This window comes from Notechis scutatus, chromosome 1 (genome assembly GCF_049901735.1).
Source record: "Notechis scutatus isolate UNSWTSFEM ecotype Mainland chromosome 1, rNotScu1.2, whole genome shotgun sequence".
NCBI classification, from domain to species: Eukaryota; Metazoa; Chordata; class Lepidosauria; order Squamata; family Elapidae; genus Notechis; species Notechis scutatus.
In genome coordinates, this window is record NC_142009.1 from 167,784,590 (window position 1) to 167,811,781 (window position 27,192).

General features: G+C 39.3%; 1 protein-coding gene and 1 long non-coding RNA gene across 4 annotated transcripts; both read left to right on the forward strand.

Annotated features, from left to right (window-relative positions):
• LOC148133084 (uncharacterized) lies at window positions 1-3,541 on the forward strand. The gene is made up of 2 exons (XR_015746438.1): window positions 1-87; window positions 3,166-3,541. It is a non-coding gene; the product is annotated as an uncharacterized LOC148133084 (long non-coding RNA).
• Window positions 3,542-4,326: 785 nt separating this feature from the next.
• Window positions 4,327-27,088, forward strand: IDH1 (isocitrate dehydrogenase (NADP(+)) 1). 3 transcript variants are annotated; one of them, XM_026673178.2, is made up of 10 exons: window positions 4,327-4,483; window positions 4,843-5,035; window positions 10,149-10,276; window positions 14,919-15,210; window positions 15,588-15,693; window positions 19,373-19,550; window positions 20,151-20,302; window positions 23,682-23,822; window positions 24,342-24,504; window positions 26,328-27,088. In XM_026673178.2, the coding sequence occupies exons 3-10, from the start codon at window positions 10,155-10,157 to the stop codon at window positions 26,419-26,421; spliced, it is 1,248 nt and encodes a 415-aa protein (XP_026528963.1). In that variant the 5' UTR covers window positions 4,327-4,483; window positions 4,843-5,035; window positions 10,149-10,154; the 3' UTR covers window positions 26,422-27,088. The 3 variants fall into 3 exon arrangements, with proteins under 3 accessions (XP_026528963.1, XP_087805577.1, XP_087805578.1); XM_087949451.1 differs by lacking the exon at window positions 4,327-4,483 and adding an exon at window positions 4,541-4,745; XM_087949452.1 differs by lacking the exons at window positions 4,327-4,483; window positions 4,843-5,035 and adding an exon at window positions 6,323-6,409.
• The last annotated feature ends 104 nt before the right edge of the window (window positions 27,089-27,192 follow it).

A 27,192-nucleotide genomic window follows, 5' to 3' on the forward strand; every position in this document is an offset into this window, starting at 1 on the left:
ATAGATTCTGGAGCAGATGTCTCTGTGATACGCCAAAAGGAATGGCCAAATGAATGGGCTCTTGAGGACTCTCCGGCTGTTCGTGGAGTGGGTGGTATGCAGTTTGCAAGAAGTAGTGTACATTGGTTGAAGGCATTGCATAGAGAAACTGGTGAGACTGCAAGGATTCAACCTCTTGTGTTGCCCCTGCATATAAACTTGTAGGGTAGAGATTTGCTGTCACAGTTCCGTACAAAAATTGTTATTGGATAATGGAAAAATTACAATTGTTAACCTCTCAGCCAGTTTGGATTGACCAATGGCCACTTCCAAAGGAAAAGCTTATAGCTTTACATCAATTGGTAGCTGAGCAGCTACAATTAGGCCACATTGAGCCAACTTCTAGTCCGTATAACACTCCTTCACATAAAAACAAAAACGGGGGAAGTGGATGGATATGGCTTGCCTTACATACAAAACATTCTTAATATTACATTATATACTTTAAATTTTTTAAACACGACAGGATCTCCCACTGCTACGGCAGCCAGTAGGCATTTTGCTTCCTCCCCTTCTGCAGGTACGCCAAGACTGAAAGTTCGGTATAGGAGACTGCCAGATCCAACGTGGAGAGGACCTGTCCCACTGATAACTTGGGGCCGAGGATACGCTGCTGTTGAAGATGAGGGGACAGTTGTTTGGGTTCCTGCTCGCTGTGTGCGTCCTTATCATCAGCCAAAGGGGCAAGGGATGGATTTGGGGGAATGGAAAAGAAACACGTTGATCCAGGACATGGAGAAGCTATCAAACCTTCATAATAAAACTGATTGTTGGGTATGTATGCACATGCCAACTCACAAAACATCAGGGCTTCCAATGGTTGCAGTACCTCTGGCGAAGGTGACTGGTATAAGGGACAATGCTATGGTTGTTCGGGGACGTGGTCTAGCAGTTGGACTACAAGTAACATAAATACCTTACACCTTGGAAGCTGGATCCAAGAGGTGGCGGGTATCTGTTGGACCCACAATGAGACGGTAGAGCAGGGGTGGGCAAACTTTTTGGCTCGGGGGCCGCATTCACTTTTAAAATTTGACAGACGGGCCGGGTCAGCACAAGATTTTTGGGAATCGCCCCCTTCCCCCCTTCTTCTCCTCCTTCCCCTCCCCTCGGAGGCCCCCTGAGTCAGGAGTTGCTACTGCCGGCACGGCTCCATGCGGCTCCAGTCCCACGTTGCCTCGGGAAGGGAAAGGCAAAAAGGAAGAGCCGCGGCGGTGCTTTGCAACGGCAGCAGCGGCACCGGAGGTTCAGGCTCAGCGGCTCCTGGTTTTGCCTTTCCTTCCCAAGGCAACGTGGGACTGGAGCAGCGGAGCTGCGCCGGTGGTAGCAACTCCTGACAGCCCCAGCTGGACACCTGAGCAGAGCCCGGCAGAACTGCCTGTTGCTGCTGCGGGCGCTGCTGCGGGCATCTGGCTGCCCAAGTAAAGAACCGCACCAGCTCAGGGCAACTGTGAGGAGCAAGAGGGGAGAGGCAGAGAAGGAGGCAGAGAAGGAGGAGAGCACCTGGCCAGTTGGGGAGGCTTCTTGTGCTGCCAGTTGGGGAGGCTTCTTCTCCGGCTCCACTCTGCTTCTCCAACATCCGGCGCTGCCCTGTTCTGTGCGCCGGCTGCTCGGACTTGCTGGGCCTGACACAGAACAGGGTGGCACCGGATGTTGGAGAAGCAGAGCGGGCCGGAGATCATTAGCCGCCTCTTTCGCAGCACAAGAAGAACAGGGTGGTGCCGGACCATTGGAGAAGCGGAGCAAAGCCGGAGATTAGTAGCTGCCTCTTTCGGCGCAGAATGCTTCCCCCAACCAGCCGGCTGGTCTCCTCCTTCTCTGCCTGTTTGTTCTGTATGGCCGAGGAGGAGGAGACCAGCTGAGAAGCACGCTGCCAGGCGGGGCCACGCGGCGCAGGGCAACACGCCACCGCCCAGCCCTGGCGAGGAAAGCAGTGGGCGTTCCCGGGCGGTGGCCTTGGCCCAGCTACCAGGGAAGCGGCTGCCCAGCTCCGTGTTGTGTGTGCAATTTTTGGCGCGTGCGCGGGTCTCTTTGGCCGGCCCCAATTTTTTTTTTTCAGAGAGGAATATTTTTTTTTCAGAGGCGGGCCGTATTAAAATGACCAACGGGCCGGATGTGTCCCGCGGGCCGTAGTTTGCCCACCCCTGCGGTAGAGAATATGACTTACTTGGGAACATATCCGTTTTGCAACAAAACAATTGTTATTAGCAATGGAAGTCGGGTTTATTCGGGTGACATGAAAACTAAAAATCTCACTTACTTTGTACATAACATTTCCAAATTTGATATCACATCTTTGATCAATGAAAATGGGTGTCCATATATCCCTGCCACATGTTGTCCCACCACAAAAGAAAACCAGTTGTCCAAATGTGCGAATGAGAAATACGCACCATCGTCCACTTATTTGGCTATGTTAATGGAATCCTTTGCAAAATTAATCTATGCTGAGCCAAATAAGGTTGCTCATCTCCTGGGAGCAAATTTATGGTTGCTGTGTGGACGGATGGCCTATGATCGCATGCCAGCACGATGGAAAGGAGTCTGCACCTTTGGGAAAGTAATCCCATCTCATTCATTCAAAAATCTTTGGGGACTGCTCATATCCGCAATGTGCGTTCTGCAACGGAAGTAAACTCTGTTTTGACTCATGACTACTGGACACAGATATCAAGGGGAGTTATTCCTCCTTTAGGAGTCATGATGAACTATAGAGATTTGCATCGTTTAAACAATTGGACAGTTACTATGTTTAAAGACACCATTAAAACGCTAAGGCTGCTTGAAGAAGAGCAAGAAAAAATTAGTGACTTTGTCCTTCAAACCAGATATGCGGTGGATACTATTCTGGCTGCGCAAGGGGGAGTTTGCGCTGTGATTCATACGCATTGTTGCATGTATATCTCTGATTATTCTCCAAACATTACAGCTACTATACAGCATATGGAACAAACCCTGAAGGAGAATCCATTACAATCGGAGGGTGAGGGACTGGACGTGTGGTCTGCACTTTGGTCCTGGTTGCCAAATGGTTCATGGATTCGTCACCTAATTGTTGGAGTGATATTGCTTTTTATACTTTCTCTTTGTGCATGCTGTATTATCCAATGTCTCCTGGACTTTTAGGAATGTGTCGGGTGAAGCCTCCTGAAGGAGAACTGCTGTTACAGATGGCGAAAAGCTACCGAGGCATCCGCGATCATCAAAAAACTAAAACAGGGGAGATGTGGGAATAAACTTTAGCTTGGGTTCAAGTAATGATTAATCTAATGCTTTATACATACATGTCTGCTTAAAGGTCACTGAGATAATGCAAGGAAATTAAAAGCAAACACCAGAAACAATTAAGCAGCTCAGACAACTGCAAACAAGTCTGTACTATTTCTAATTATTGTAATCCACAATGTAACTTGTAATCCACAATGTAATTTTGCTTACTATGCACTAAAATCTCAATAAAAGGAAGCACTGGAATTTATTCTGGGCTCCCATCCCGAGTACACACACTTGTGTCTCATTCTTTCCATGGGAGACCACCACAGGGGCATTTGAATAGCAGCACTCTTCAGTTCTCCAGTCTATTCAGGGGTCTTCAAACTTGACAGCTTTAAAGCTTGTGGACTTCAACTCCCAGAATTCCTCCTCCAGTCATATTAGCTCAGGAATTCTGGGAATTGAAGTCCACAAATCTTAAACTTGCAAAGTTTGAAGACCCTTGAATAAAAGAATAGGCTTATGAAGTCATGGAAAACTTGCTGCCATTAACACTTCAGAATTATAGGGATAATACCTGATGTCCATTCCACATCTACAAGGAAGGAGTCAATGTTCTGCATTGTCTGCTTCAGTGTTTGACAATTTTATAAGATATGTGGACTTCAGTTCCCAGAAGTCCACATATCTTAAAGCTGTCAAGGCTGAGAAATTGTGCGCTCTGCTTTTTCCTGAGGCCTGAATATGTAGATAGACAAGCGAACATGACTTCTGGAAAGTCAATCATGGTAATTCCTTCCCATGACATCCCTTAATTAATTTCTTGCTTTCCTTTTTCTCATACAAATTGGCTTGCATGGGGACGAATTAATGACACATTGCGGGAAGGAGGCCAGCTATCTGAGTGCAAAGCTTTCAGCGTTCTTGTATGTAGAAAAGCAGGCAAATGTCAAAATAAAGCCCAGCGGATTCTCTGCTTGTCCTTGACATCTTCTGTTCGCTCACGACCAATCAGGGTCAAGATCAAAGAGCAACGGCAGTCAAGCTTCCTCTTTGGATCAAATCCTACCATTTCAAGGATCTGAAGCCTGCGCTGTTGTTCTGTTAAACCTTCAGAAGACGGAGACTCTCTGCGAAATCCTCAACTTGCAATCCCGCACCCGTCCGACTCAGCCCAAGGGACAGGTTACGCTTGTCAATGGTTGCAAGACAGAGCAAGAAAAAAATGCATGTGTGTTCGCGGCAATATCTAGCTTGCATTTTAGCGCGCCACCCCCGTCCTTGTCTCCGATCTACCCTCGGGAATATGATAACATCACCTTTGTTCTACTCCTCTTCTTTATTCCGGGTAGCCCCCCCCCCGCGCCCCTTTAAAAAGCTTCTCCAGTCATTTTCCTTCACTGATTCGTGACAGGCGCGTGGGAAGAGCGCATTGGCGAAGCGGTTTTCCTCGTTTTCTCCATTGGGCAACTGGAGAGTAAAGGAGGGACGAAGTATCAGACCTTATTGTGGGCGTTACCGAGACCGGGAGGAGGTGTGGCCCTAGCAGACTTTCATTTCAACCCGCTCTTCTGTTTTGACCTATTGCAGAGTCAACGCCCCGAGTAAAAACGACGGCGGTAGTGCTAGCAGCAGCAGCAGCAGCTACCCAGGCGTAGAGTTCGACCGTGGCACTGGGAGCGAGACGAGCAGTGACAACCCAAGCCCTCCTCGTCCTGGGATCTTCCAGTCCTGTTTTTCCAAGCCTTCCAAGTCGCCCAGTGATTCCTATCTGCCCAAAGAGGTGAGTCTCCTCTATTTCTTCGCCTGGCACTTCTTTTGGGTGCATACATTACTCGGCTCCAAATGCTTAGTGTAAAAGCAACGAGTCTTGCGGTATTTTAAAGGTTGGCAAGGATTATTGTAAGGCTGAAGCCTCAAATAGCTTAAAAACTAACATGCTATTATAGGGTTGGACGATCCTTTTTGCGGTTTTTACTGCAATTATCTAGTGTCTGACTGCGGCTTTGGACAGTTTTTTTTTTTAAATGACATGAAAAGCCTCTTTCATATACTGTACAAAATTCTTATCTGTGTTAGAATTTTCTTGTTTCCAGTTGCTTTTCCCTGTTGACTCTTTGTCCCCACTCTCAAAATTGTAGAAGTCAAAATGGCTGAGAAAGCTTTTCACCTTTTGTGTTATATTGGTCTGGTTAAGTTTGATTGCAGACTATTTCCTTTATAGCATGTTGCTCCTAGAATAAGAGAACCAAATGGGTACATTTTTAATCTAATCCTGATTTATGTGTAGAACTGTGGGATAGTTATAGTAATATTTTCACCATTAAATGATTTCAGAAATTGTGTTAAATTCAATATGATAAAATCAATTTCAGCTTTATTCCTTAACCGATTGAGTTTTGGAAGTCTTTGTGTAAGATAATGGCTTTATATCATAATTACATTATGGAATTCTGCATTTAGGTTAGTTTTTTGGTAACCAACAATTCCATTACAAATGTGGCCATGAAAATGTGAAGTGGAAATGTTCAAAATAACTGGTCCCAATTTTGGTTTGATTGAGATAAGAGAATGGCTGGATGCTGCCCAACAAAATCAGCATTTTAATTTTAAGTGTATTTGTTTTGTTTATTAGATTTATATCCCACTTTATATAATTCAAGGTGGCATACAAGGTTTCTTTTATTGAAGTCCACTGATTTTACTATTTTATTAAATATACATAAAGAAGTAGTTTTGGAAAGAATGGTAGAAAATCCCGGGAAACAAAAGGATCATTTTAGCAGCCAGTTATCAAAGACTCTATAGCCTTGCTCATTTGTACTGATTTTGCTGTGAGGTGACATATATTGACATCCAATTTCTGCAGCAAGGTAATGATGAAAAATATGTAAAATATCTCTGAGAACTATAATCTTGCCTACAAAGTTTTTTCTTACTCCTTTTATACAATAAGGCCTCTTTAATTATGGATTTCAGAATACTGGTTATTTCAACATCCAATATTATGCAAGCACTCTTCTAATTGCAACACCTTTCCCTTTTTTTTCAAGTCCCTTTCCCAGACATGCACTAAGTCTTTAAGGGTGGACACAAGGAAGGAGAACCTATTTTGCAGATGGATACTATTTCCCCAGGCAAATGAAAACCTATACAGGCAGTCCTCAACTTATGACTACAATTGCGTCCAAAATTTCTGTTGCTAAGTGAGATGGCTGTTGAGTTTTGCCCCATTTCACACCCTTTCTTGCTATAGCTATTAAGTGTTGTTAATAACAGCCCTTACATGAATCTGGCTTCCTCATTAGCTGCTTGTCTGAAGGTTGTAGGAGGTGATCCTGGGACAGTGCAACTGTCATAAATATGAGCCAGTTGCCAAGCATCTGAATTTTGATCACATCCATGCAGATGTTACAATGGTTGTAAGTGTGAAAAATTGTCATTTTTTTCAGTGCCGTTGTAACTTAGAATGGTCACTAAATGAACTATTCTAAATTGAGTACCTGTAATCAGGTTTACATTTTTCAGTAAGCCACTTTATGGTTCATTTGGACTTGATTAAGCAGCTTTGCGCCCTGATAGTTATAGTTAGTTGAACCAGCCATGGTCGAAGGATGGCTTAGTAAAATATGCGAATAGAATAAAAACTTTATTGTCACTTTAAATTACAACTAATCAGCATACATTAAAATGAAATTTAGTTGTATTCTGCTTTCAAAAGATAACCATTATGGATATATCCACATACATACACATATATGACAGAAACATCAGTCTAGTTTGAAATGTATATATTACATGGGGAAAAAGAAGAATCCTGTGAGTTTACAAGACTAATGGCATAAGCAGCAAATTGGGCTATTGTATATAATGTTCCTCTAATATGAACATGATGAGTTACATTTGCACTTCAAAATGTTTATGGACTGGAGGCCATTTCATTACAGTGATCTTGAAAGCTTATGCCAGAATGAGTACTTTGCTTCACAATGACGTTTTTGTCATAGTTTATCACATAATCTCTATGTGACAAACAATCTGATTTAAATTTAATAGTGTCATTTAACAGTTTATTTGATTTCATGTTCAAACATCTCTTTCCATAAGGAAAAATATTTTTGTAAATATTTTTGTAAAATGTATCTTGCAGCAATACAGTAAGTATTTCTGCCACTTTGATTATTTTGGAATGTTCTATTCTTATATACTCATGATTAGACTTTAGCCTAGCAGCTAGCCCAAACAGTACAGTAGTACTACTGCATAGTACTACAAAAAGTAATTTTAGAGTGGAGCCTACAGCATGTGCTTCTTTCATTGACTCTTGCATACAGTGTTAGATATTTTCTGAAGGTAAAATTGCCAACTCATGGCTCTTTCATAACCAACACTCGTAAGCAAATACCTTGGGGATTATCAATTGGCCACAGGACATTTTAAAGCTATGCTTTTGTTGACTAAGGTCAAGGGGCAGGTGGGAGCATTTTATTTCCTTGAATATCTTCCTTTGAAGAGTCTCATTTTCAGAAAGTAAATATATAGAAAGGGTCTGTTTAGCAACCAAATACACTTTATTAAGGAAAGGAAAGGAAAACAATGTGCTGGCTATACAAGCAGGTGCCTGGAGTACAAATGTTTAGGCTTCTCCAAAATGCAGAGTATGGTAGTGTCAATCAGAACAAGCTCTGCATTTTTATTTTATTTATTAAACTTATATGGCTGTCCATCTTACAGATGTGACAATGTCATACAAAACAATCATAAAAATCTCAAAGTACAAGTACAAAAATTAATATTAGTATAAAAAGTTAAGACAACAGGTTATAAACACCAACTGATCAAATTACCATTTCCTTGCAATTCCTAGGCTTTTTTTTACATAACCAGGTTTTAAAGGAGTTCCAGAAAGGTGGTAGAGATCTCATCTCTTAGGGGATGATGTTCCAGAGAACAGACGCCATGGCAGAAAAGGTCTATGTCCTGGGTCCCGTGAAATGGAACTTCTTCACAGATGGAACCTGTAACATACCACTTCTACCAGATCCGATAGGCTGGGAAGGTGTAATTGTGTAGATGTAGTCCCTTAAATAACCCAGTCCCATGCCATGAACCAGCACTTTGAAATGTTTGTGGAAACAAACTGATAACCATTGCAGCTCATGAAACAGAGGTGTAACATGTACTCTATGTGCATATGTGCACCAGATGAAGCTTCAGGATATTCTCTATAATATAATTCAGCTACTAGGTGATCTGTAAATAAAGGAACAGTTATTTAACCCAGAGTTGCTTAGGGAGGCATACACATTGAAATTATCTATGGTTAGTCAGCCAGATATTTAGACTGGATCTTGCATTTTAATTCACTTATCTAGGCCTTCCCAAGGACCTGAGCAAATGTTATTACTTCTATATATACAAAAATGCAAAATCACAGCTGCCAATTCTTTAGCTAGTGTTGGCCTTCATACTCTGAGTTCCTCCTAAAAACACAGGATGTTGTATTGGTATAGTATATGTGACAGTCCAACCAGTATGGCATTTTGTAATTGACAGATGGAAATTTTGTCAAAACACATATTTTGTAAGTATTATCCAAAAAAATTCATATGGTGTCAATAACCACTGGTCTAACTTGGTTGGTTAATGCCATAATCATTCAATTTTCAGATGTTGATGTTTTATGTTTTTCTTCAGTTTTGTCTTCTAATCTACTGTTTCTTGGTCTTGTCACCTCATGTATCCATACTTTCCTCCTTTCAACCATAGTTAAATCTGATGTGATATAAATCAAGGCTTTATCATATTGTATTTAGAAATCCCATAATATTTTAACCTGCTCATTTTTATTACTTTTCAGCTATGTGTTCCCACCAATTTTTCATTACTTAGTATGGGATAATTTTACAGATATTCCAGCGAATCATTTTGGTGACTGTATTTTGATGTTTATAATCAGTTTTTGTGATCTTGCTCCAGCTGAGTAAGCTGACTTTGAATTAATTTGACAATTTTTTCCAATTCTGACTTTGATTGCATTAAATCGTTTACTCTTGAGCAGCCAAAATCAAGCCTCTTTTTAATGTTACCTTTGTAAGCCATTTTATCTTTATCCACTTTCACCTTGTTTTTTTTGTAGAAGTTGACGATGTAATGCTTTTCCTTGCCAGCATTCAGTTCATATTTTATTGCATTATTTCAATATTCATGTTAAGTTCCAATTTTTAAGTTCCATCCATATTTGTTTTTGGGTGTCTTTTTACATAATCAAAGATGTCCTCTTCTTCTCAACTTCACTTCCCAACTTTTGCATCAACTTTTTTTTTTCTGTCTCTAGCACAATGGAAGCAAATTGAGTAACCTCATTTTACATGCAACTGATGTAGATTTGATTTCTAGAACATGAATTGTCTCAGACCCATCCAACTGAAATTCGGGGGTGGTCTACTCATGAACTTTCAGAGCTAGTTGACTGGACTAGTTTTAATCTTCCATAACACATTATCCCCCTCTTATTGATCCTGTTAGAGATGTTGTACAAATAGGATCTGTTTGTAGTGGAAGTCTCAAATCACAGTCTTTCACTGCATAGCTTATTGAAACAGATTCCTTGTGACTACATTCCATATATCTCCAATAATTTTTGAAGAATAAAATTATTTTGCTTTTTTATATCCTATATCATAATTTTATATCCACATGTATATCTTTCATTCAAAGAAACTGTAAAAATTTAGGGTTGATATTGTGGGATGGGGGATACAACAAAGTGTATAGAAGAAGTATTAAACATGTACACATATACTGAATTAACTTGCTTTAAGAACAGATTCTGGGCTTAATTAAAAAGTTGAGCTGGAGATGAATCAGAAATTCCTGTGTTTTCTTTCCATTAGCTTACAATGTCTAAAAAGATCAATGGAGGTTCTGTGGTTGAGATGCAAGGGGATGAAATGACCCGTGTGATATGGGACCTGATTAAGGAGAAGCTGATCTTTCCCTTTGTGGACCTGGATCTCCACAGGTACATATCTTCTATACTATGAGGAAAATGCAGCTTACGTGTGTTTTTATTAAGTGTTAGTTCTGGTACTTGAAAAAGTCTGAAGAAATAACACTGTATTCCATGTGTATATTTTCAAAACTGTCTCCCTGCTCTTCAAATCGTGACATTCCCTTAACCAAACCTTTATTTTAAAACTGGAAGGTTCAGGTACGTGAATAACTGGCCTGAAGATAAGAATATTTTCACATTGCCAGCATTCATTCAGATGCTGTGGCAAAGCCCAGCTGTTTCAAAGGCTGTCTTGTGGCTTTAAATTAACCAAATTAACTGAATGGTCACCATTTGTTTTTATATGTTTTAGAGTGGTATAACCAGCAGAGAAATGTAATAGATTCCATCACTGCACTATAGAAAATAGCTGCTTAATAAAAGCTTTTTCCCCCACCTTACAAGTTAGGAGGTCTGTGGGTGTCCTCCCTTTGATTTTCTTAGCTTTTAGATGATTACTGTTTTGTTCATTTCTTTGGGCCATATTTTAATTTTGAGTAGCTCTTCTGAATGTTATAGATTATCCTATAGATAAGGTTTCTTTGCCTGGATCTTTCCACTTGCACCTAATAGTAACAGAGACATATCCTGGCAACAGCATTTTTTTCTGTCATGTTCCCAATACATCGCCTTCATTACATCCCAGCCTTGATTGTGACAGGTTTAAATTTAAATTATCCATATTGAGTTACCATTTTTCCTCTTATTCCCATAAAGTCCAAAGGCAGCCTGAAGGTGTGTAAATTCTGTTAAGCTTTGTAACCCATTAACTTAGAAGAAACTCAGCAAACTGCAGTGACTTGAAAAATAAGCACAAAAAAGTCAGGTATTGACAAGCTTTCATGCTAATATAATTTTCTGCTAATTCAAAGAAGGCAAGGTAATATAAGTTAACTGTGGAGAGTTGTAAACCTGCATCCTTTCTTTTGGACTCCATGTAGTTCAGATATTCCATAAACTCCCAGAAGCTACAGTGGCAGAGGTGACATCACATGGCATTTCAATTGGCTGTTCTATTAGCTATCAAGGCCATTAAAGGAACCCCCTTGATAAAAGGACAGTAAGTTCTTTTAATTGCGTCAGCCATAAACAAAAGCCAGAACATTTTGAACTTTTCCCTACTTCTCTCATACTTTGTTCCCAGAAGGCAAAATGAAGGTAGGCAATCGCCTGTCTAACAAGATGTGCTGTTTTGCAAGCACTTGAACCTGCTAAAATATTACCAGGGTCTGATTTCTATGACATAGTGGAGCCTAGCTAATATATTTTTATTTCTTCTTTGCCTTCCTCTTAAAAGGGCAAACATACTAACCAATACAATTTAGGGCAATACATTGGTTTATGTAGAATTTGGTGTATATATTAATGATGTTTTCCAGTATTGCTTTGTTGAAATTGACCATTTACATAAAATTTCTGCAGCTTACTTTGTATGTGGCACTAATAAACTTCAGTATTAAAGTTTTTATTTAAATTGTTTATATGACTACTCATAACAGTGATTCTGAGCAGTGTACAAGTATTAAAACAAACCACAGCCTACAAGCAATGACACCAAGGATAAAACAAATTACCGTATTTGCCGGCGTATAAGACGACTTTTTGCCCTAAAAACATGCCTCCAAGTGGGGGGTCGTCTTATACGCCGGTAAATACATTGTCACTCGGTGCAAGAGCGACGGGGCGGAGCTCCGCAACTTGCGAAGCCCCTTCAAGCCCAGCCGGAGTCTCTCTTCCTCCTCCTCCCACCCACCCACCCACCCTCCGCCTAGCTCGGGCGCTTGCGAGAGCCAATCTGGAGGTGGGGTGGGGGTGGAGCGGGAGGGTCTCTGGCGGGCCGCTTCGCCCAGCCAGCCCCGAGCCGCGTAATGGCCCAGGGAGTGGGGGGAGAAGGTGGTGGGGGTGGACTGTGGCGCCCCTCCTTCTGGGCAGCGGGGCGGGGGCGGCAATTTGCTCCTCCCGCTTCTCCCTCCCTCTTTGAAAGACCGGGAGGGCTGTGCTTGGGGCGGGGGGGATGTCCTCAGGAAGTTCCTGATGGGACCCCGCTGGGCAGGGCCACCCAGCTCCCGAGCTGCTTTCCAGGGTCCCCTTGGGAAGAAAAGGGTCCGGTGGGCGGTGGAAGAAGGCGAGCACCCTCCTCCCGCCCCTGTCCCGTCCCGTCCCTCCTCTTGTCCCCTCCTCCCCTCCCCGCTTAAGAGAGAAAGATCTGCCTCCCCTGCACCGAGCTTCCACCCGGCGCCGCGTCTCCCGGCCAGCGCGCTGCGACTTGGGAACCGGCCAAGCGACTTTAAAACCGAGCGGAGGCCAGAGATAGCCGAATTACCCTCCACACCACACACACACACACACACACAGAGAGAGAGAGAGAGAGAGAGTGAGTGAGTGAGTTGGCAGCTGTCCATCCCCACCCTTGGGTCCCGATGGCACGCACGCGGGGCTGTCACAAAGAAAGGGAGAGGAATTGAGTGCCAGCCTGAGAAAGGCGAAGCTGCCTCTCTAAAGCATTTTGGTGGCTTTGTAAGTTTGGGGGAAAGGGGTTGGGGGTGTCAATCAAGAATTATATCCAGAATACCCCAAGTGTTACAACTTACCGTATTTGCCGGCGTATGAGATGACTTTTTTGCCTTGAAAAGCATGCCTCCAAGTGGGGGTCGTCTTATACGGCGAGTATATAACAAAAACTATATTTTGAGTGGAAATGTTGGGGGCTCGTCTTATACGCCCAGTCGTCTTATACGCCGGCAAATATGGTACTTCAATCACAGAAAATGCACATCACAGTAGCAGAGCTCACCTTACCACCTGACTGAGACACCTGGGAAAACTTCAGTACCTTACAATAGGCTAACAGGATCAGGGACACCTGGATCTCTGAGGAAAGGCCCCCTGCATAGAAGGGATGACTCTGAAGTCTAACATGATGACATTGTTTAGAAAGCACCTGACCCATTTGCTGGTAGAAACAATGGGACAGAGGCAATTCCACAAATAGCTTAGGCCTATGTTTTGTAGTCAACCAGCATCTTGAATTGCACCCAGAAGCCATCTGGGAGTAGTCCTCAACTTATATGTGTTCATTGAGGAACTATTCAATGTTAGAATGACATTGAAAAACGTGACTTATGACTGATCCTCATCTCAAACATATGATTGTCACAGCAGTGTGACAGATGTGACTAAAATTTGGGCACTTGGCAACCAGCATGTATTTATGATGGCTGCAGCATCCTTGGGTCATATGATCATTTGTGACCTTCCCAACTGGCTTCTGATAAATGATGCCAATGGGGGAAGCTTAACTGCATGGTTCGCTTACGAACTGTAGTGATTCACTTAATTGTGGCAAAAAGTTGTAAAATTGGGCATGACTCACTTAATTGCCTTACTTAGCCATAGAAATTCTAGTTCCAATTGTGGTCACAAGTCAAGGACCACTTGGTATTTGAGGGTATTAAAACGTGTCAAAAATTGTCCATCCTGCTGCATTCTGGATCAGCTGTAGTTTTCAATACCCTTCAAAGGCAGCCTCGTGTTATAATATGTCTTCGTTGGTGATATGTTAATTATTCAGTTTCAAGACAATCTGATTCCTTAAGAACTCTAGGTTGCTTACAAGTAATAAAAATGAAAACAAAACTTTCATGTAATGTGAACTGTAGATTAAGAGACAGCAGAAAAATAAATTCACATCCAAAGACAAAAGCCTCTGCTTTAAATATTATTTGTAATATTTCTAAAACAGTTTTCAGTGTTTTAAAAGTATAACCAGTATAAGGTCCTGTACAATTGTTGAAGGTTACCCAAGAGGCAGTCTAGATCTTAAGCAATTTGAATAAATTACCCTTGTTAATAACGCAAGAGAGATTATTTCTTTTGCTTTTTTGACTCAGAATCCAAACTATCCTTTTTTCCACTCCACTCCTCTATTATTATACAAGCAATGCAATAAACCCATCTGTCTCTAAACCTTGACCTGCTTCAACTGGCTGTATGGGTATTAAAGTTACTGACTCTACTGAGTAATTGTGCAGTATTCTCTCAAATCAGTCTGAAGGTTGGAGATAAAGGCAGCAGATAAAGGCAGCACAGTTTTTGTTAAGATACTTCTTTATTTTCAGTCCACTTGCAATACAAATGCAATACAGTTCCTTTGAAGGGCTGTTGGACACCACTGAGGTTTTGTCTTTCAATAATTATTATGAGTTGCCCATAAAGTAACTAGGAATCCAGGTTGACTTGATGCACCTAGCAGATCAAACATCAGCTTTTCTTTGCCAGAAAAGCTCCATCTCTCTCTCTCAGCTTCCTGTGGCAATCTTTGCTCTGGAACTGATTTAACAAAGCTGTTTTGTCCAATGTTTGGAAAAGGAAGACATTCCCTTTGGCCACTTGCTTGGATAGGAGTTTGAATAGGCTTACTTGTGTTCTGGCTTTCCTGGGCTTAAATCTTGGATTTCTCCATGGATTTCTGTGTCCAGATCTTGCCTCCTTTCCAGGGATACTTTAAAAATGGTTTCTTAGTAAAGTATAAATCTGGGAGATGGAGCCATGCATAAATGAAGTGATTATGTCGTTATGATTAAATGTCATTCATTGGGGATTTTCTTTGCAGCTATGATTTGGGCATTGAAAATCGTGATGCAACAGATGACATGGTGACAGTGGAAGCTGCTAAAGCTATAAAGAAGTACAATGTAGGAATCAAGTGTGCCACAATCACCCCTGATGAGAAGCGTGTAGAAGAGTTCAAGCTAAAACAGATGTGGAAATCGCCTAATGGAACCATTCGAAACATTTTGGGGGGTACTGTCTTCAGAGAAGCCATTATCTGCAAAAACATCCCTCGATTAGTGTCTGGATGGACAAAACCCATTATTATTGGCCGCCATGCTTATGGTGACCAAGTGAGTATTTTGAACAATATTTTATGTTTATCTTTTAACTTACATGACTTCTTACCATCATTAGAAATATTGATTAGAGAATACATGTATTTCGGAGCAAAATGCAATCTGGTTTACAGTACTATATTATTATAAAGCATGCATATAATGGCATTTATGTTAGAATAGATGAGTAGCAAACTGCAGGTTTGGCTAATGATTAAAATAGTTTGAGCCCGCTTTCAAAATACTTTTGAAGTTGACAGTATCACTATAGGAAGTCATCTTCAGGGCACAGCAATAGAAATTGTTTCCAAATAGATATGGTACATTATTATGACAGGTTCTGTGTAGAAGAACATTTGATTAAAACTGGTACTCCGTTTTTTGTTTTGTAGTACAGAGCTACAGATTTTGTGGTTCCTGGTCCTGGAAAAGTAGAGATGACGTACACACCAGCGGATGGAGGCAAACCTGTAACTTATTTGATCCATAATTTTGAAAGTAGGTATTTTGAATTAAAGTATTGATCAAAAAATAGCTGTCTGTGGAAAATTGGTGAAGGCTATAAAAAATGACAATAAACTAATCAGTTATTTTCCTGTAAGCTTTTCTATGAATTGTGGGTTAAACTATTAAATAATGGAAGAAGTTGGGTCCATAATCGAGATTAGCAACTGGCATCTGACATGTAAGCCTCTATAAAGTACTGTTTGCCCAATTTCCCAGTTGCTAATTTGAAAATATAAATGTAGAGGAATTAATAACAATATGAAGTTGGAATTGACCACCAGTCTAGTTGGGTGGATGAGAAATCTCACTGTTGCTTTCTCATAAAACGGTGCTTGGTAATCAGCATAAAAATGTACAGAAAGTAATTTTCCTGGATTTTTTTTAATAGATTCTGTTATCACTATTGCTTCTCCTATCCTTTTCACTATCCCAACCCTTTTTTTAAGTGGAAAAAGTTAAAAATTAGAGTAATCCAAGATTACGTCAATGTTGCACAAATAGTTATAAAACTGACTTCAGTGATTGTGAAACCTGTTGGAACAATGGTTGTGAAACCTATTGCATCTAAATCTGCCTTACTTTTATAGAAATCATGCAGTCTTCTGGAGTGGGTAGCCATATCAAATGTAACAAAATTAAATATAGCTTGAAGAATTTCTACAATTCATGTACACAATTCATATACTATTCTGCAATGCCTATATTTAAAAGAAGAAAAGAAGCAAATACTGAAGTTTTCTAATGTATGCTTGGTAAAGGAAATCTTCGCAAGCTTTCCAGGTCCTTTTAAAAGAGTCTTCCCCAATATATCTTCTCATGTGTGGGACTCCAGTTCCCATAATTCTGAACAAGCCTGATCTCTGATTGGAAATAGTGAAAGCTGTCTTACATTAAAAGTAGATTGATTGGGAAGGGATGCTTTAGAGATAAATCTGGAAACTGCTTAGGGCAAATAGGCACAAATAGAATCTTCATGATCAGGTCCCTTTGAAATGCTGAAAGCTCTGAAGTGAGAGAGGTATATTTCTGTAGAAACAGGTCATAAAATGGAGCAGTAGGGGAGGCATTGTAGGAAGAATTACAAAGGTAACCTTGAGATCTCCAACTTTTCGACCATTTAAAATATTGGTTTCACATTCTACATACTTTATGGAAAGTTTCATATCTTATGCATGAATTACAAAAGTCTTAATAAAAGTTATGCAGCTTAGGAAGTTTAACAGCCTGGATAAGAGAGTACTCTTGTGATATCCAAGGAATTTCTGTGTCTTCCATTTCTGAATCCCCTCTGAATTACAGAGTTTTTTGGCCAGTGTTGGCCATAGATAACATAATATTGACTTACTTGGTTGAGTAAGAACACTTTCACTTAGAACACTTAGAACATCCAGGGTGACTTATATTACATTATATATGTATTGTAGTAATAACCTGCAAAATCTTTCTTGAAGACAGTTTGAAGGCTTACACTCACCTATCCACAACATTGTGACCAGATTCCTTATTTTGATGTGATGACCAAGTGTATTTTAGGTTGCGAATGATACTACGGATTCTGTGTGTGAAATAATAGAATTGTTTTGTTGCATTAGGTCTTTATATAAATAAGACACTTGATTTATATCAGCTGTGAGCCAAATTCCTTTCACGTTTCCTGTATATTTTTCCCTTAATCAGCAGGATATGATTGTATTAACTGGTAGACATACAATGTTTCATATCTGTGCAACTTAATAAAATATGCATTAAGAAATGAACAACTGATGGCTATGGTACAGCCAATAAAATTGCTCTAGTATGTATACTGATTTACAGTCGAGCCATGAATAAGCAGTTGTATGCTGTGTGCCAACTTGTACTGAGTGACAAGTACAGGCTGGTGCATGACTGAAAATTCCAGGCATATTATATTTTATATATATTATATCCTTTGTATTTCATTTCCAGCCAAAGTAATTACACGCTTCTCAGTTTGGCAATTAGAGGCCATCCATAATTTTAACAGCTTCCAGATAGTAATTCCTAATAGTTTCTAACAGTATTCCTGTAATATAGACTAGTGTTGCTCTCGATTGCTACCTTTGGTTCATATTGCTATATAGCAATGTTCATTTCTGGACTTTACCTTTGAATTTTGTTATTTTATGAATATTTTAGAGAGTTTTTTTCTTTGTAGATGCCACTAATTTATTAATTTTATTTCATTGTAATTTTATTAAAGATTCTAGAATAAAAACTAATACAAAGTGAAAAAAATAAAAAATACAAAAACTTCCTATTTTAATCACAAGAAATAAAAATAATTCTCCACACAACCACAATTGGGATCAGAATATTTATCACTAAGCAATGCAGTCACTGAGTGAGTTATGACTAGATCTGATTTTAGGAACATTTTTACCATAGTTGTTAGGCAAATCACATGGTTGTTAAATGAATCATATGGTCATTAAGCCAAATCAGCTTCCCCAATTTGCTTATTGGAAGCATCTGAGAAGGTTGCAAATAGCGATCATGTGACCACAAGATGCTGCAACCATTGTAATTGCAATAGCATTATGAATAAGTCCAGTATAGGTTTATTATGCCAGATAGGAATTGGTTTAGGAATACAGTAAGCCTTTTTTTTTACTTATATTCTTGGCTTAGTGTGTGATCTGTTCTGCATAATTTTAGAAACAGTTTTTTGCTCAGCATGGGCCTGCCTTTCTTCATATTACTGGTAGTTCTAATTCTGCTCAGTCGTAGCATGTTCCTTTTGAAGTTCAACAGGGTACAAATGACCAAAACAAGTGTGGCTTCAAATGTACTTCATAATTTGCTACAGATTTAGAGGAAATGAGAGGCCTGATGTTTCTTAGCTGCAAATTTAGCCAATTAAAAAGATTGCACATGACAAGCAAGTGAATTGTAATTTCTATACTTTTTATTTCATTCTTTCTGACTTGGAATCGTGAATATGGAGGCGCGGTTGCTCAGTAGCTTAATGACAGTGGAGATGATCTGTGTTCCAGTGGTTCATATCCTAGTACTGCATGTCGGGGTGAGCTCCTGTCACTTCAGCTCCTATCCAGCTAACGGTTCATAAACATGTTCTATAGAAGTAGATAAATAGGTATCACTTTTGGTGGGGAGACTAGTTGGTGCTCCATACAGGCAGTCAGATTCCTGCCAGTTCTGAATCTTCCCCGTTGTGGCACCCAGTTATAAGGTGGCTCTGGGAAGGTAGGGGGGCTTGGATAATGCTGCATGAAGAGCCACTCTTCTTTCTTTCTGGTGCAAAGACAGTTTGGCCTCCTGTGGCGCACCTTGGGAAGCATGCGAGCATGTCCTACAACAGAGCTGGTAAATTGACACACTCTTCTGCAATAGCACTGTGGTTTCCTGGCTAATGTAACAATACGTACACTAATAATGGATATGAACATCAGTGAGCAACTTGGTATTACATGCAGTAAAGAGCCTTGTTGCCTCTTTTTGGAGCCTTAGGCTACATGACATTTTTTTTCATCTAATAGCTAATAGTGACATGAACTAGTTATCATTCAACCCTTGAAAATACTGTTCATATTAAAGAAAAAAAGTCTGTGAACTCTTGTGCTGTTAGGAAGCAAAAGTTTTGTTATATGCTGTCCCTCTTTACTTCATGCTTCTCTTTTCGGTGATACAGGCTGCGGAGGTGTGGCTCTGGGGATGTATAACCTTGACCAATCCATCAAGGACTTTGCCCACAGTTCTTTCCAGATGGCATTGTCTAAAGCCTGGCCTCTCTACATGAGCACCAAAAACACCATTTTGAAAAAATATGATGGGCGTTTTAAGGATATCTTTCAGGAAATCTATGACAAGTAATATTTTATTATGTATTTCCACTTGCAGGGTTACCTCTTTTTAAAAATGTACTGTTTTTTGTAAGCTTTCCTAATGAAGTATTAATTCCTGAGTCTGAAATTTTATTCTCAGAAGTTTTTTTAAAATGAATTCTTCAAAATTTAATGCAGAAGATACTGAACCGATTGTGCACATTAAACTATGAACGGAAGGGAATTACGAATATAAAATTAAGAAAACTACTTTTGTGGGACTGCTCATAAGGAAACTCCTTTTTTTAAAACCCTCTATACAGTAGATAAGATATACAGGTGCCTAAACTGTCTCATTCAGTTCCCTGATAACACACAAATATAATTTCTTTGCATCCCTCTGCATTTCCTTTATTTTCACAGTCCTTAGTTGCCTTAAACAGCTCTCACTATATTGGAAAAAAAGTTGTTTGCTCAGATAAAATGCCCATCTCCCAGATGACACTAAATACAGAAAGAAAATGTTGTAGTGAAAGAATTTAAAGTTCCTCTTTTACTTTCTTTTTATGGAAAGACTTTCAAAAGCATGAGATGTGCCAGACCTGTGACAAACACAGATAACATTCAGTTTTCTTTCCCCTGCAGAGAGTACAAGTCAAAGTTTGAGGCTAAAAACATCTGGTATGAGCATCGACTGATTGATGACATGGTGGCTCAAGTCCTAAAGTCTGAAGGAGGATTTATCTGGGCATGCAAGAACTATGATGGTGATGTGCAATCTGACTCAGTTGCCCAAGGTATATTCAATGCCTCTTGTCTGTTTTGGTAGCATGATTACCAGTGAGATGTATAGGTTTGCATAGAATAACTTGCCAGAATAATTACAAATATAAGCAGAATCATCTTGCTAGGTTTTAATTCTGTCTTGTAAGTCAGCTCAATGCAGTACTTCAGCAAAGGCCAACCAAATGCCTAGACTAAAGCTAGATAGGAAGGTAATAGCTGTTTTTCTTCTTTCCTTCTGCCCTCCCAATTCACAAATCATAGGGCCTGGTTATTAAGCAACTGTTTCTGATACTTTCTGCCAATACTGGAAGATCCGGTAGATTACTTTGCTCATGATGCCATCAATTAAGCAATACACCTAGTAGTACCCAAGTGATTGGGACTTCTCTGTTCCTTTTCTACTGTAGTACTTTCCTTCTGGAATAGTATCCCTTGGAGATTCAGTGGCATCTATCTTGCCAGCCTTTAAAAGAGTATTATTTTTTTAATGTATCAATTCATTAAATTTAGGTATTATTCAACTCCAGATTGACACTCAAAATAGCAGACAATATATAAGTAACATTCAACATAAAACATTACACAAATGTCAGATCCACTCAATATGTAGAACAGGAATCATATACCCAGCAAGGGCCACAACCACCCCGATCCAAAATCTAAAACGGGTGTCAAACTCATGATGACACATTGTGACATAACTCAACTTTTTCCCCCTTCGCTAAACCAGGGGTGGGCATGGCCAGCATGTGACGCATCCGGCCCACAGGCCATGAGTTTGACACCCCTGATCTAGAAGATCCAGGCTTTTAAGGCCCTCTAGAATTCAAGTTGGAATCTACCTGAATTTTAGGGGGAACCTCATTCTGGATCCTCATTCCAGAGGGCAGGCTCTTTCTCTAGGCCTTGGGTGAGAGACATGGGGAGGGTGGGCTCCAGATGATACCACGTTTGGGTTTTGAGTTTTTGTTAATTTAAATATTAAGCCAACCAAAGTTGTTGAAACTGGATGGCCTGGACATTTGAAATATTAAGAACAAAGAAATAATTCTAAACATGCTTCTTTCAATTTTTGTAAACGTTGCTACTAGCTTGGGTTTGAACATTTGATGGACTCTAGGGATTATTTCACATTAGAACATTTTGTCCCCATTATTTCCTTAAAGTCTAACATAAATATACAAATAACAATATAATAATCTTGAATGAATAAGTTCTTATTAAAGAATTTGAGAGAATGTAACTGTTTTATGTCTACTTTCAGAAGTACAGTATTCTCAATAGGTGAGAATTAATGCTTTGACTCCAGATTATATTCCAAAGAATATTTGACATTTTTAATTAACTTGATGACATAAACTAATATAATTTATTTCCAGGTATTTTAATATTTCCCTTTATGGCTTTCAAATAAGCGTTGGAGCCTATTAGAGATTTAGAGAGAACTTCTGGCCTGCATCTGCTTTTCATTTTAAAATTATATGAAATGTAAACTCCTTCAATTCAAAATTCATTCTTGATGTCAACATGGGTATGTCCATGTAGTATTCTTGAAGATAGCCATTGTCAAAATCTGGAATGCTTTTTTCAGCTTCCTTATATAGCCTATAATCGTGATGGTGAACCTATGGCACGCGAGCCATCGCCTCAGCTCAGTTCTGCTACGTACACATGCCTCCCACTGGGCAGCTGATCTTCGGGTCTCTGTGCGCATGTGCAGGGGTCTGTGCGCATGTGCAGGGGATGCGCAGGGAGGCACATGCATGGGGGACATGCACATATTGTGTTTTGGGGATGCACACGTGCTTTGGGCACTTGATGCCAAAAATGTTAGCCATCACTGGCCTATAACCTTAGGACTTGTATCCAAAGAACGATCAGGCTCTCTATCTTATCTCTCTATCTCTATCTCTCTATCTAACCTCAGCTAGGTTTAACTAGGTAGTGCCACCTTCTGGCAACTTAAATTACATAGAAAGGCAAATAAGTTATAAGCACTAGCAAACAGCTGATGTAGATTATCATCATCCCACCTAGGCAATGATGCTGAACTGCAGTATACTCCAGAACTTCAACTATCTTACTCAGATTTGTAAAAGGATGGAAGGTAATACTGTACATATAGGTGCTCTCACTAACAGTATAATTCCAAATATAGGCAGTCCTCGACGTTCAAAATTGAGCCCAAAATTTCTGTTGCTAAGAGAGACGGTGGTTAAGTGAATTTCTTATGTGAATTTTGCCATGTTTTATCACCTTTCTTGTCAAGGCCATTAAATGAAGCACTGATTTGTTTAGTTACACGACTTAACAAGATAGTTAAGTGACTCTAACTTTCCCATTGACTTTGCTAATCAGAAGCTTGCAAAAGTTGATCACATGATCCCAGGTTATTGCAACCCTCACAAGTCAGTTGCCTAGCATTTGTATTTTGATCACATGATCATGAGGATGCTGCATGTTTAAGTGCGAAAAACCGTCATAAGTCACTTTTTAAAATGCTGTCATAACTTTGGACAGTCACTACACAAACTCTTATATATTGAGGACTACTTGTATGTCACTGTTAGTTAAGGAGCTAGCCTTGTTTGAAAAGGGAAGGAATGGCAGTATGTAGTACAAAATTACTGGGCAACCATGATTTTCCTAATGTTGGCCATTAAACTATTCAATTAACATATTCAGGAAGTTTACAGATGTCTTGAGAGAAGTAGCTTTGTATATAATTTATTAGGCAACTTCAGCTCATAATTATAGTTTTACAATTGATCTTTTTTGAGAATAATATAAATGCTGAAAATTCAGCATTTGGTCTATATCGCCTCTTCTCTAATACTGCTGCTGTTCCTTTGAATTTATTAATGTTTAAAGCCCAGTTTATATGCTACATCTTCCAAGTGAAATTAAGACTACTTGCTTTGGGGGTTAACACATAATTATTGTGTGATAATAAATTTGTTCACTTCTTACTTCAAAGGTATTTTTCTTTCTATACAATTTGTATGTGAAATCCAAAAGCACACATCACATTTCTGTTTGAATCAAATCAGATTTAGTGTAACAATTTTTTTATCCTTGCATTGGAAAATTGTATATCTAAATTAGCTCTTACTAAATGCAAAATAAAAAAGATTAATGATATTTTAAATAAATCCTTAAGAATGAAATTGTAAAAAAGTTCACTGTCCATTTGATAGCAAGAACAGTTATCAGTAATGCCACATAATCATTTCCCCCCAAATTGGTAGTCTGCCTAGCATTTTAGATAAAAATAAGTGGTCAGGTTAGTTGGGTCTGTCTGCTTAAAGCTGCTTGGAGTCAAAGCAGTTACCAAACAAGGAGCGATACATTTTCAAGTACACTAATTGCCTAGTTTATTCTCCGATCTAGGTTATGGATCTTTGGGAATGATGACAAGTGTCCTGATATGCCCAGATGGCAAAACTGTTGAGGCTGAAGCTGCTCATGGCACAGTGACTCGTCACTATCGCCTGCATCAGAAAGGCCAAGAGACCTCCACTAATCCCATAGGTAAGTGGGCTGTACCATTCCCAGTCTAACCTAGTGTCTTAAATAAATGTCACAGCTAATTCCAATGAATCCTTGAAATCATAAAATTAATCCCGTGGACCTATCAGATTACAGGGAAAAAAATGGAATGTTTGCATTGTGCATGTTACATAACATGCTACATAATTTACGGTGTTAAATTGAAATAAATGTAGAAGCCAGACTTTTTTCTGGAATTGAAGCAATCTTTAACCAATCTTAATTTTTTCACTGGTGTTACAGTAATGTGATGAGCACCATTCAATGGGAAGTAGAATTCTTACAACCTCTGTGGCTATGTAACCACAGGCTACTCTCTAAAATCTGCTCAAGAACAAAGTGGAATTACTTCAGTGAACATTATCCATAGACATATTGAACAATCTATATATTGTTAGGTTCTCTTTTAGATTGAGAGTATAGAAAAAATAATAATGTAAGCAATACAGATGTCTATTTGAACAGTTTTGTTAATTGAGTTTTCTCTTCCGCTCTTCCTAGCTTCCATCTTTGCCTGGACCAGAGGTCTAGCTCATAGAGCAAAATTAGATAATAACAAAGACCTCCAGAATTTTGCTTCAGCCATGGAGGATGTCTGTGTAGAGACAATCGAAGCTGGTTTCATGACGAAAGACTTGGCTGCTTGCATTAAAGGGCTGCCTAAGTAAGTGATCCGTTTCAGAGACATACCAGAATAAAATGTTTTAAAATTTATTTAGCTATTTAATTAATGTATAGGGCGGTCCATCTCACATAAAGGACTCTGAGTGGATAAAATGTCTTCTGAGAAATGTTTTAATAAATAACAAACCTAGCAGACAACTTTGTTTACCAAAAAGTAGAGAAGGGGACAAGGGGATCAGCCATATTGGACTTAATTCTCACTAACAGAGATGAAATGATAGGTGTTTACAGTATTTTACAGTATCCTTCCCCTGCCATGCCCACCAAGCCATGCCCACAGAACCGGTAGTAAAAAATTTTTTGAATCCCACCACTGATCTTCATCAATGACTTGGACAAGGGGGTAGATGTGGAACTCATCAAATGTGCAGATGAGACCAAGCTGGCAGGAATAACCAACACTCCAAAAGATACGCTTAAGATACAGAAGGATCTTGACAGATTTGAACATTGGGTGCTATAAAAAAATGAAATTCAATGGTGAAAAAAGTTAAGGTTCTACATTTAGGCAAGAAAAATCAAATGCACTGGTACAGTATATGTGGTTCAATAGTAGTAACTGTGAGAGGGATCCCGGAGTCCTAGTGGACAACCATTTAAATATGAGCCAGCAGAGTGTGCAGCAGCTGCCAAAAAAAAGCCAACACAGTTCTGCATAAACAGAGGGATAGAATCAAGATCATATGAAGTATTAATAACACTTTATAATGCCTTGGTAAAGCCACACTTGGAATACCAAATTCAGTTTTGGTTGCCAGGATGTAAAAAAGTTGTTGAGACTCTAGAAAGAGTGCAGAGAAGAGCAACAAAGAAGATTAGGGGCTGAAGGCTAAAACATATATAAAGAATGGTTGCAGGAACTGGGTGTGTCTAGTCTAATGAAAAGAAGGACTAGGGGAGACATGATAGCAATGTTCCAATATCTCAGAGGCTGCCACAAAGAAGAGGGAGTCAAGATATTCTCCAAAGCACCTGAGGGCAGGACAAGAATCAGTGGGTGGAAACTAATCAAGGAGAGAAGCAATTTAGAACTAAGGAGAAATTTCCTGACAGAACAATTAATCAGTGGAACAACTTGCCTCCAGAAGTTGTAAATGTTCCAACACTGGAAGTTTTTTGTCTGAAGTGGTGTAGGGTTTCTTGCCTAGGCAGGGGGTTAGACTAGAAGACCTCGAAGGTCCCTTCCAACTCTATTATTCTATTCTATTCTAAATATACTAATACACTAATAAATAAAAATCATTTTAAAAATTGGAGACTGAACTACATTATAAAATCTAATGATTGCAATGCCTTGTTCAGCCGATGTCCATCTTTTAATAGTTTAAGCTGTAGAGCTATAGTGTCTCTTCTATATTTATAATATTTATTATTATAATATATTATGTTAGTATTATAGTATAACATGGGCATGTGGTCTGTTTCTAAGTAGAATCACCTTTCTTGCTAGAGTTAAGTATTGCTTTAATTAGTTAACATTAAGTGAATACGAGTTAAGTTAGTTTTTTAATCTGGCTTCCCCATTGACTTTGCTTGTCAGATCACAAAAGGTAACCCCAGGACAACCATCATAAATATGACTCAGTTGCCAGGCCTCTGAATTTTGAACACATGACCATGGAGATGTTGCAACTGTTGTGTGAAAAATGGTCATACATCACTTTTTTCAGGACCATTGTAACTTCAGTCACTAAACAAATTGTTGTAAGTCAAGGTCTATCTGTATAAAAAATAGATACCTTGTTAAGAGCATTTCTTATACTTTTGAATTTACACTATTGTTTTGCTTTGTTTTAATTACAGTGTGAAACGCTCTGATTATTTGAACACATTTGAATTCATGGATAAACTTGCTGAAAACCTGAAGACAAAATTATCTTCTCAGCCAAGATTATAAGAGCTGAACTTGAAGTATTTGCTCTGGAAAGACAACTGTCTCATGGATGGATGACAATATATATACATACATAAAAGAAATAAGGGTAGCACTTCAAAAAGTAAGAAATCAACCTAAATGTCGTAATGATCGAACTCTCACCCCCTAGCTTTCCGTAATATTAAGAGGGGGAAAGGCATAGATAACAGCAGAACTGATGTTTGTCTGTGGAAAATAGCTTTTTCCAGGACAGGAATTAGGATAATTAATATTTGTTGAAGAGGAATGGGTTCTAAATTAAGTCATTTTTAAGAATTTTACTTTCTATCCCTTCATTAGATTATATATAGAATGCAAAACATCTTTCTGACAAACCATTTTAATGAAATTAAAGAATATCCAGCTTAGTATGGGCAATGAATGTTATAAGAGGATTTTAATTACTTTTGGTGGGGAAGAAGGGAAAAATGTTTTACAGGAATCTTTACTATGACATAGCCTTGTACACAGTACAGGCAGAAAAAAAATCCTTGAATTTCCTTACATCTGGGAGCTGATTAAAGAGAATGAAAAACTGCTTCCTGCTTGCACATGTAACTTAAGATGGAGCATTACAAACTAACTTGTCACCCAATTTGAATTGGCAGTAACATTGGTTTTTAAAGCAGGAAATAAACACTAATACCCATCCTTGTGTCCTGTGGTCTTTGAACTGTAACTTAAAATCCAGCAACTTGCACATTTATTCTGCCACCTGAAAGGATATAGAATGTTCAGTTTAAAAAGGCTGGA

Bases quoted from the DNA above. Each gene is read 5' to 3' on its own strand.
- IDH1 (XM_026673178.2), top strand. From the start codon at position 10,155: ATGTCTAAAAAGATCAATGGAGGTTCTGTGGTTGAGATGCAAGGGGAT. The intron at 23,823-24,341 runs GTAAGTGGGCTG...CGCTCTTCCTAG, and splicing joins GACCTCCACTAATCCCATAG to CTTCCATCTTTGCCTGGACC. The intron at 24,505-26,327 runs GTAAGTGATCCG...TTTTAATTACAG, and splicing joins TGCATTAAAGGGCTGCCTAA to TGTGAAACGCTCTGATTATT.